We start from the raw sequence: 11,082 nt of genomic DNA on the forward strand, positions 1-11,082 counted from the left end.
GTCCGTGTTGGTTCGGTCGTCTGGGATAGAAACAGAAAGGTCTAGGAAGGGGCGGGAGGAGTCCGAGACTGTCCAGGTGAATTTGAGGTCTGGGTGGAAGGTGTTAGTGTAGTGGATGAACTGTTCAACCTCCTCGTGGGAGCACGAGGTAGCGCCGATACAGTCATCAATGTAGCGAAGGAAGAGATGGGGGGTGGGGCCAGTGTATTTGCGGAAGATGGATTGTTCCACATATCCTACGAAGAGGCAGGCATAGCTGGGGCCCATGCGGGTGCCCATGGCTACTCCTTTTGTTTGGAGAAAGTGGGAGGATTGGAAAGGAAAGTTGTTCAGGGTGAGGACCAGTTCGGTCAGTCGAAGGAGGGTGTCGGTGGAAGGGTACTGGGTGGTACGGCGGGAAAGGAAGAAGCGGGGTGCTTTGAGTCCTTCGTGATGGGGGATGGAGGTGTACAGGGACTGGATGTCCATGGTGAAGATGGGGCGTTGGGGACCGGGGAAGCGGAAATCCTGGCGGAGGTGGAGGGCGTGGGTGGTGTCACGAACGTAGGTGGGGAGTTCTTGGACTAAGGGTGTCAGGACCGTGTCGAGGTATGCCGAGATGAGTTCGGTTGGGCAGGAGCAGGCTGAGACGATGGGTCGTCCGGGGCAGTCAGGTTTGTGGATTTTGGGCAGGAGGTAGAAACGGGTGGTGTGGGATTGTGGGACTATGAGGTTGGAGGCGGTGGATGGGAGATCCCCCGAGGTGATGAGGTTATGGATGGTCTGGGAGATGATGGTTTGGTGGTGGGGGATGGGGTCATGGTCAAGGGGGCAGTAGGAGGAGGTATCTGTGAGCTGGCGTTTGGCCTCAGCGGTGTAGAGGTCGGTGCGCCAAACTACTACCGCGCCTCCCTTGTCTGCTGGTTTGGTAGTGAGGTTGGGGTTGCAACGGAGGGAGTGGAGGGCTGCGTGTTCCGAGGGTGAGAGGTTGGAGTGGGTGAGAGGGGTGGGGGAGTTCAGGTGGCGGTTAATATCGCGGCGGCAGTTGGCTATGAAGAGGTCGAGGGCAGGTAGGAGGCCAGCACAGGGTGTCCAGGTGGATGGGGTGTGTTGGAGGCGTGAGAAGGGGTCGTCAGAGGGTGGGCGAGAGTCATGGTTAAAGAAGTAGGCGCGGAGGCGAAGGCGACGGAAGAATTGTTCGATGTCACGCCGCGTGTTGAACTCATTAATCCGAGAGCTTAGGGGAATGAAGGTGAGGCCTCTGCTGAGGACTGATCTTTCATCCTCAGAGAGAGGTAGGTCTGGAGGAATGGTGAAAACTCGGCAGGGCTGGGAGCTAGGACCTGGTGTGGGGCTGGAGCTGGGTGTGGGGGCGGGGTTAGGCCTGGGGACGGGGAAATATTGGCAGCAGAGTTCTGGATGGGTTCCAAACAAGTGAGTGTGGGACAAACACTAGGAGAAGCAGACAGAATGCGTGATTGTCAGAAGGCAAATCTAATTGAGGAGTTTGGGTGGTTTTCTACATATAAAATTTAAACATTGTGAAAAGGAGACATGAAGTCAAAGCGTTTTGTTTTGCACTCGTCAGGATGGAAAAGCAAGAAGACCAACTTTAGAAAGGGAACACAAATCATGCTGCACGATCTTCTCCTGCTGTATAAATTGTTGTTCCCTTTCTAAAGGATAGTAGTGGGAAGTTGCGTGTGGAGGCGGAAGAGATTGGGGAGACACTGAATGAATACTTTTCTTCAGTATTTACTCAGGAACACGCTGTATTCTTCTATGTTCTATGTTCTATGTAAAGTTGGTCTTCTTGCTTTTCCATCCTGACGAGTGCAAGACAAACTTTGACTACATATCTACATTTTAAAACAAAAAAATGTTTTGTTTCTGTCCTACTAAGCGATTATTTATGGACAGGCTGAGAGAGTGTTACAGGCTGGAATTTAATCAAAGAATCCAGATGGTTTGTACATAGAATAATGGATACCTGGGAGAGAGCTACAGCTGGAATGCAATGTGACCAGCCCCTAAGGCATGAGTTATAATCCAGCTGAACTGACTGCATTATCTATCATTTATTGTCTTTAACAGGCACAATTTATGCACCGTGGTTTAACTAGGATTTTATGTCAGCTTTTGTGCTGTTTGCTAATGTTCTTTGAGCATGATGCAACTAACAGGAAAAGAGTACAATTGGGATTTCACACTGCAGGTCAACGGAGGAGTGAAATATAGCAAGTCTGCCGTCCCACCAAAACTTAAGTGAATCCAGTGATAAATTGCATTCCTTCCAAGTATGAAAAATAAAGCAGAAGCAGACCAATTGGCCCCCCAGTCTTTACTTGACCTCTGTGCATTCCGTCCACACTCAATAGAAACTACATTGAGCAATATTATGTCTATTAAAGACACTTTTTTCAAAAGGTTTGGTGCCTACTCCTAGTTCAGGATGTTACTGGGATCCATAAAGTTAATAAATCTTAGAACATAGAACGATACAGCTCAGAACAGGCCCTTTGACCCACGATGTTGGGTCGACCTGTGAACTAATCTAAGCCCATCACCCCACACTATCCCATCATCATCCATGTGCTTATCCAAGGACTGCTTCAATGCCCCTAATGCGGCTGAGTTAACTACATTGGCAGGCAGGACATTCCACGTCCTTAGCACTCTCTGAGTAAAGAACCTGTCTCTGACATCTGTCTTAAATCTATCACCCCTCAATTTGTAGTTATGCCCCCTCGTACAAGCAAACGTCATCATCCTAGGAAATAGACTCTTACTGTCTATCCTATCTAATCTTCTGATCATCTTGTATGTCTCTATCAAATCCCCTCTTAGCCTTCTTCTCTCCACTGAGAACAGACTCAAGTCCATCAGCCTTTCCTTGGTCACCTTCTCAAAAAACTCAATGAGGTTTGTGAGATATGACCTGCCCTTGATGAAACCATGTTGACTATCTGCAATCAAATTGTTGCTTGCTAAATGATTATAAATCCTATTTCTTATAATCCTTTCCAAAACTTTTCCGACAACAGACGTAAGGCTCACTGGTCTATAATTACCTGGGTCATCTCTACTGCCCTTCTTGAACAAGGGCACAACATTTGCAATCCTCCAGTCCTCTGGTGCTAAACCTGTAGACAATAATGATTCAAAGATCAAAGCCAAAGGCTCCAACATCTCCTCCCTGGCTTCCCAGAGAATCCTTGGAAAAATACCATCCGGCCGAGGGGACGTACCTACTTTCACACTTTCTAGAATTGATAACACATCCTCCTTACTAGCCTCAATCCTTTCTAGTCTAGTAGCCCATTTCTCAGCCTTCTCCTCTACAATATTCTCCTTTTCCTGAGTGAAAACCGATCAGAAATATTCATTTAGCACCTTTCCGATCTCCACAGGGTCCACAGACAACTTCCCACTTCTGTCTTTGACTGGCCCTATTCCTACCCTAGTCATCCTTTTATTCCTCACATATCTATCGAAAGCTTTAGGGTTCTCCTTTATTCTATTTGCTAAAGACTGCTCATGTCCTCTCTTTGCTCTTCTTAACTCTCTCTTTAAATCCTTCCTAGCTACTCTGTAACTCTCCATCGCCTCATCTGAACCATCTCACCCCAACGTCACATAAGCCTCCCTCTTCTGCTTAACAATAGATAAAATTTCTTTAGTAAACCACGGTTGACTAAATCATCACAGGTTTTGCAGAATTTATGGTCTGAATTCACTAAAACAAGATTACTATGCATCACGTGTCAGTTGGCCATTTGAGTGTTTTGGTCAGCCAGAAGCTCCAATATCGATGGACCAGGCCACTTAAGCCATCTCCATATCTATCTCCTTCTAAGGCTTGGAGCCAAATTTAGCTTTACCTTGTGACACACCTTTGAATGTTTTATTAAAGACAGTGTATGGATGCAAATTGTTGCAGTGTGGAGCAGGGATGTCTTGCCTCAATTGTACAGGGCTTTGGTGAAGCAACACGGGATTATTGTGTACAGTTTGGTCTCCTTGTCTGAGGAAGAATGTTCTGCCTATGGAGTGAGGGCATCAAAGGCTTACCAGACTGATTCCTGGGCAGGACTGACGTATGAAGACAGACTGTATTGGTTAGGACTATATTCACAGGTGTTCACGAAAATGAGGGGGGAATCTCACAGAAACCAATGAAATTCTAACATGGCTAGACAGGACAAAGGCAGGAAGGATGTTCCCAATGAGTCCAGAATGAGGGGGGGTCACAGTCTAAGGATAAGGGGTAGGCCATTTAGGACTGAGAAGAGGAAAAATTTCTTCACCCAGAGAATGGTGAGCTTACGGAAATTCTCTGCCACAGAAAGCGTTTGAGGCCAAAGAATCATCCAACTCAGTCCCCTGTTCCTGCTTTCTCCCAGTATCTTTCGATCCCTTTAGCCCAAAGATCTATATCTACCTCCTTCTTGAAAAATGCAATCTTTTCGGCTCGATTGCTTTCTATGCCAGGGAATTCCACAGGCTCCTCACTTTGGGTGAAGAAATTACTCCTCACCTTATGAGTAGCTAAAATGGAGATAATTATAATTTTCTTTATTCTCCTGTGGAATGTTGGTATCACTGGCAAGGCTGGCATTTGTTGCTTCTGTCTAATTGCCCTTGAACTGAGTTGCTTGAAAGGGCCAACCTGAGGGCTGTTAATAATCAAGCAGATTATTGTGGGTCTGGAGTCACATGTAGGCCATGTTAGGTAGGGGTGGCAGATTTCCTTCCCTAAACGATGGGCTTTTATAACAATCGATGACAGTTTCCTGGTCGCTGTTACTGAGATGAGCTTTCAATTCTATTTGTTCTATTTATTCATTAATTCCAACAGCTTCCATGGTGAGATTTGAAACCATGCTACAGAATTATAGAGGGCTACAGCACAGGAAAAGGTCCTTTGGCCCATTGAATCAGTGACAGTCAAAAACAACCATTCAACTATTCTAATCCTATTTTTCAGCACTTGGCCCACAGCCTTGGATACCTTGGCATCGCAAGTCCACATCTAAATACTCCTTCAATGTTCGGAGGGTTTCTGCCTCTCCCATTCTTATAGGCAGTCAGTTCCAGATTCCCACCATCCTTTGGGTGAACATATTGACGTCCCCTTATCATTGATCCTTCCACCAAGGGGAAATATTCCTTCCCATCTACCCAATCTAAACACCTCATAATCTTATATATTTCATTCATGTCCCCTCTCAGCCTGCTCTGCTCTAAGGAAAACAATCCCAGTCTATTTAATCTCTCTTTTTAAAAATGTAGTCATTTGTGGGATGTGGGTGTCACTGGCTGGACCACCATTTATTGCCAGTCCCTACTTGCCCTTGAGAAGATGGTGGTGAGCTGCCATCTTGAATTGCTGCAGTCCACCTGCTGTGGGTTGACCCACAATGCCCTTAGGGAGAGAATGCCAGGATTTTGACCCAGCGACAGTAAAGGAACACTGATATATTTCCAAGTCAGAAGTGATGTGTGGCTTGGAGGGGAACTTGAATGTGGTAATGCTCCCATCTATCTCCTGCCCTTGTCCATCTAGATGGAAGTGATCATGAATTGGGAAGGCGCTGCCTGAGGGTCTTTGTTGAATTTCTGCAGTGCATCTTGTAGATAGTACACACTGCTGCTACTGAGCAACGGTGGTGAAGGGACTAGACGTTTTCAGAACTGAATCAGTGTTCAGTAATGTGTAGGTTAGATGTATTAGTCAGGGGTCAATACAGGCATAATAGGGTAGGGGAATGGATCTGAATGGGTTACTCTTTGGAGGGTCGGTGTGGACTTGTTGGGCTGAAAGGCCTGGTTCCACATTGTTCAGATTCTATTCTATTCTATTCCCCTAGAGGGTGCAAAAGAGGTAAAAGCAGAAACTCTCTTGGCACATGCAAGTATTGCAAATATACTTGAGCTGCTGACACAGCCACAGGCCCAGGCGTTGGAAAGTAGGATCAGACTGAATAGCTCTTCAATGGCTAACACAGACGCAGTCGGCCAAGTGACCCTGTTTTATGCCACACATTTCCTAGTTAATCTTTTCCCCATTTGGTGACAGCAAATCAATCAAGTAATTTATGTAACTGGCAGTGTCACTTAAAGGCTAATGAATACTCACGTGAAGTTGATTTTACATTTCCTAACGAGAGGGTAAATGCCCATGTCAAAGATTGGAATAAAAATAACAATCAAAAGGGCGTTAATAGTCTGTGGAGAGAGAGAAAAAAACAAAACAAATGAAGCCACAGGTAAAACCAATTAACCGGATTAAATAACATAGAGACTTGTATTTAAATGACAAATCTTATCAGCACTCTCAGAAATCCTTCACGGTAACATCTACTCTAACAGGAAAGCCAAAACCTAAGCCTCATTCACCCTTTGTGTGTACGTTTCTGTAGTCAGTTAAGGGTTAGAAACAGTATCAGGAGGAAGCGAAGGGATTTAGAGACAAAGAAAGTGATAGGTGAGCAATTACCAACAGTAGAAGGTTGTATTGGCTGGGGGTGATGTTGGAGAAATGTCACTGCATGAGTAATCCAAGGACCCAGGTTAATGCTATAGACACATGGGTTTAATTCCCAACACAATTCCCAAACTCAATGATTAAAACTGGGATGACTAAGCTAGTGTCAGTGAGGCCCTGAGGTAAGACCAGTAAAACTTGCAAATGACACATGCATACTGGTGTGACTTGTTTTGTAGTCAGGGAGTCACTATTATTAACGTCTAACTTATGAACCCTGGTACTTACAAATGTGATCCAACGTTGGTGTGTAATTTTAAAGATGCAACGTACAAACATTACCTGTACTTACGAACGGCCCATCTATATCGTCCTGCTTTGTGTTCCGGCATCCAAATGAATCAACAGAACCCATTCACAACCCAGCACTGCAAGTATCTCAAAATGGAGCTTCAGTACCTCATTTCTAAATGTTACGTTTTTTTTCTCTCTTGATACCTGTTGTAAAAACCCATCTGGTTTACTAATTTTTTTTAGGGAAGGAAATCTGCCATCCTTACCTGGTCTGGTCTATGTGTGACTCCAGACCCACAGCAATGTGACTGGCTCTTCACTGCCCCCTGCAATGGCCCAGCAAGTCACTCAATTCAAATGTTACCCTTGCCAGCAGCGCCCACAACCCATGAATGAATAAAAAAGTCTGGAAGGTGGGGCACAGTTAGCCTGTGCCCACTGATCTGATTGGATGCTAAGTGATGTGTTGGATTGCTCAGTTTGATGTAACCCACTTCCAGTCCAGGGCCAGTCGTGGAATAGTTACAGCTGGGGTGTAACATAACTCAGGCCAGGCAGCATCCGAGGAGCAGGAAAATCGACGTTTTGGGCAAAATTCCTTCATAATTTTCCTGCTCCTCAGATGCTGCCTGACCTGCTGTGCTTTGCCAGCACCACACTAATCTAAACTCGGGTTTCCAGTATCTGCAGTCCTCACTTTTGCCTGTAACATAACTCACTACTGTTTGACAGAGGGAAAACTGTTACCTGTTCACCCTCCTTGGCACTGCTTAGCATATCTCTATGGCAAGGGAGATTGTGGACAGACTGGGGGGGGGGGGGGGGGGGTTTCAAGCAAGGCACAGAAGGCAAAGGAGAAGATAAGATCTAATACATTCAATGTGATGAAGCAAATTGACAGAAAGGAGTGCGAAGCACAGAGCTCAAATTTCGATAAATGGCAAAAGAAACAGAGGGTAGAGAAAGTATATTCTCTGGTGCAAGTTAAGGATATCTGCTACTTAAGAGGATAGAGGAAGCAGTTTTGATAAGATTTGTAGCTCAGGTTGAGGTTCTGGATGTAGATTTGCTCGCTGAGCTGGAAGGTTCATTTTCAAAAGTTTCGTCATCATACTTGGTAACGTCTTCAGTGAGCCTCCGGACGAAGCCTGGAGGCCTTGTCCGGAGGCTCGCTGAAGATGTTACCTAGTATGGTGACGAAATGTCTGAAAGTGAACCTTACAGCTCAGCGAGCAAACCTACATCCAGAGGAAGCAGATTCAACAGTAGCTTTCAAAACATTAATTAGTTCTTGAGAGGTGTGCCATGTGGGCATGGCCAACATCTATTGCCCATCCCCAGTTGCCCAGAGGACAGTCAAGAGTTTACCAAATTACTATGCCTATAGATTCACATGTAGGCCAGACCAGGTAAAGATGGCAGATTTCTTTCCCTAAAAGTATTCATGGGTCAGATTGGTTTTCACAACAATCATCAGTGGTGCTCACTGTGCGGTGAAATATTTATTGGATTCAAATTTTACCATCTGCTGTGATGGAATATGAATTAATATCCCTAGGCTAATGTCTTAGATTATCAAGCCAATGACTGGATGGAGGCTTCCTCGCTGAGCTGGAAGGTTTATTTTCAGACGTTTTGTCACCCTACTAGGTAACATCTTCAGTGGGCCTCAGGCGAAGCACTGCTGATAAGTCCTGCTTTCTATTTGTATGTTTGGATTTCTTTGGCTTGGCGATGTCATTTCCTGTGATGATGTCATTTCCTGTGATGATGTCATTTCCTGTTATGAAGTTGCTTCCTGTTCTTCTTTTTGGGGACGGTAAATGGAGTCTAACTCAATGTGTTTGTTGATAGAGTTTCGGTTGGAATGCCATGCTTCTAAGAATTCTTGTGTGTGTCTTTGTTTGGCTTGTCCTAGGATGGATGTGTTGTCCCAGTCGAAGTCTTATCCTTCCTCATCCGTATGTAAGGATACTAGTGAGAGAGGGTCATGTCGTTTTGTGGCTAGTTGGTGTTAATGTATCCTGGTGGCTAGTTTTCTGCCTGTGTCCAATGTAGTGTTTGTTACAGTCCTTGCACGGTATTTTGCAGCTCAGCGAACAAACTTACATCTAGAACCATAACCTGAGCTACAAATCTTTTCAAAACTCACCAAGACCTTATCAGTACATCACCACCTCCTCTCCTTAAATTATTGAATCATAGAATCCCAACAGTGTTTAAGCAGGCCATTCAGCCTAACAAGTCCACAACAACCCTCTGAAGAGTAACCTATCCCGACCAATTCCCCTATTCTATCCCTCTAACCCTGCATACACCATGGCTAACTTAGCTAGCCTGAACATTTCTGGACACTACAGGGCAATTTAATATGGCCAATCCACCAACCCTGCACATCTTTGGACCATGGGGGGAAGAAACCAGAGCACCTGGAGGAAACCCACACAGACATGGAGTTGAACAAATTGGAGTGTTAAGGGGAAAGAGTAGGGGAAGAGTGGGATTAATTGGACAGCTCTTTCAAAGAACCATCATTGGCTTAACAGGCTAAATGGTCTTCTTCTGTACTATAAGGTTCTATGATCATGCACCTTTGACTGTAAGGGGTGGATCAAGGCAGATCCTGAACAATGCACAGCAGATTAGGTGCTGATTTTCAAGTTATTAGAGGGAATGATCAAAATACACATGGACAGTGGGTAGATCCACCCCAGAAGTCCTCAAATCTCCCAGAATAATTCATCCTTGGGGGTAATTGAGAAAAGTCATCCCAGTAAACAGAATGAAAGGAAACAGTGATAAGTTGCTCCTCAGCTCATGATCCTCCCAGCTGAAACCCCAGGAGAGAAACAGTCTGTGACATGAAGAGCAGGGAACGGCAAAGGAAGGCAATGCTGCCATTGATGGAGTTGCCAGCATAAATGTTGACTGGAGCGAGGAGCTGAGAGCTAGGGGCTAGGTTCCAAGAGCAAAGGGCAAGGAGGTAGAGTCTGAGAGACCAAGAGCTGGGATTGGAGCCATGATCGGAGGTTGAGCTCCAGGGGACAGGGTTTGTGGTCTGACAGCTGTTGCCCGGGAGCCAAAGGCTGAGTTAAGGTCTGGGTACCCACAGCTAGGGGGCAGAACTGAGATCCAAGAAAGCTTGCAACCAATTTCTTGAAAATCAATGTGAAATCTCTAAGCTAAGGTTGCATAAGTTCATAATTTTTTATAATTTAAAAAATGTAATGCATCCTACTCTAATGAACACTAGATTTCCATCTGAGACTGAGACAGGAGAAACAGTCAAATAGGGTTATAACAACCTGGCTAAAATGCTTGCGCATATTGAATGGAAACATATTGAATGTGACCTCACTGGTTTGTGGGTGGTTTGTTTAGGGAAATGGCCTTTTCAGTGTGGAAGCATGCCATCAGCTATTTTGTAAAAAATAAATTGTTGCTAACTTATGCCTGTTGCCTTTTGCCAATTTAAATATTGTGGTGTCTGGAAAATGAATGCTTTCTTTGTATGTTGTGGCTTTAAGTTTAATGGAGAATTAACAAGGATATTGATGAATTATTCTGTTTCTGCGAGAGCCCAGATACTCCATTGGTGAGTACAAATACAGATGTTATTGTGAAAAAGTGGCCTGTGAAAGTCAAAAAATAGCCCTCGGGGAAAATCTCAAGGAGAATCTATTAGAAAAGGGAAAAAAAAATGATTTTGACACCTGTATCAAGGGGAGCATTAAAGGTGGATAAAGAAAAATCGTTTCCGCTGGTTGGGTCATCTAGCACTAAGATGCAAAGTTTAAAAATTGGAGTTGTGCCTTTCAAAGCGAAATTAAGTAACACTTCCACACACAGTGGGTGACGAAAGCTTGTAACTCCATTCTGTAAATAACTTCAAATAATGTTGTTAATGTTGATCCTGTCAATGGTGTTCTTGCCTTGCACACATTTTGTACAGGATACCCTGTATGCCTCACTCTGTCCAAGTTTCCTTCACCCTATGATCTGTATGTCCTTGCTTACTATGATCTACCTGTACTGCTCGGAAACAAAGCTTTTCACTGTATTTAGGTAGATGTGACAGTGAATCAAACGAAATCAAATGACAATGGACCCTGAATCAATTGATAATAGTACATCTGAGATTGATAAGATTTTTATTAACTCAAGTCAACTGCCATAAATGCTGTTGGATGCGAATCTTATCAGATCGAGTGGATCAGTTGGAGAGACAGATAGAAGCGATGAGGAATTTGCAACAGCAACAGTATATGATGGATGGCAGTTATAGGAAGGGGGGAAAGTCTCAGATACAATCACATAGATGG

At 44.6% G+C, this 11,082-nt stretch overlaps 1 protein-coding gene across 1 annotated transcript in view; it reads right to left on the reverse strand.

Moving 5' to 3' along the window:
* Positions 1-11,082, reverse strand: part of slc15a2 (solute carrier family 15 member 2) — a 106,770-nt gene that overhangs the window by 43,869 nt on the left and 51,819 nt on the right. Inside the window, exon 14 of the mRNA XM_043694517.1 lies at positions 6,119-6,207. Coding sequence (XP_043550452.1) covers positions 6,119-6,207 — 89 coding nt within the window. The remainder of the gene's footprint in view (positions 1-6,118; positions 6,208-11,082) is intronic.

Source organism: Chiloscyllium plagiosum, chromosome 7 (assembly GCF_004010195.1).
Source record: "Chiloscyllium plagiosum isolate BGI_BamShark_2017 chromosome 7, ASM401019v2, whole genome shotgun sequence".
Lineage (NCBI taxonomy): Eukaryota > Metazoa > Chordata > Chondrichthyes > Orectolobiformes > Hemiscylliidae > Chiloscyllium > Chiloscyllium plagiosum.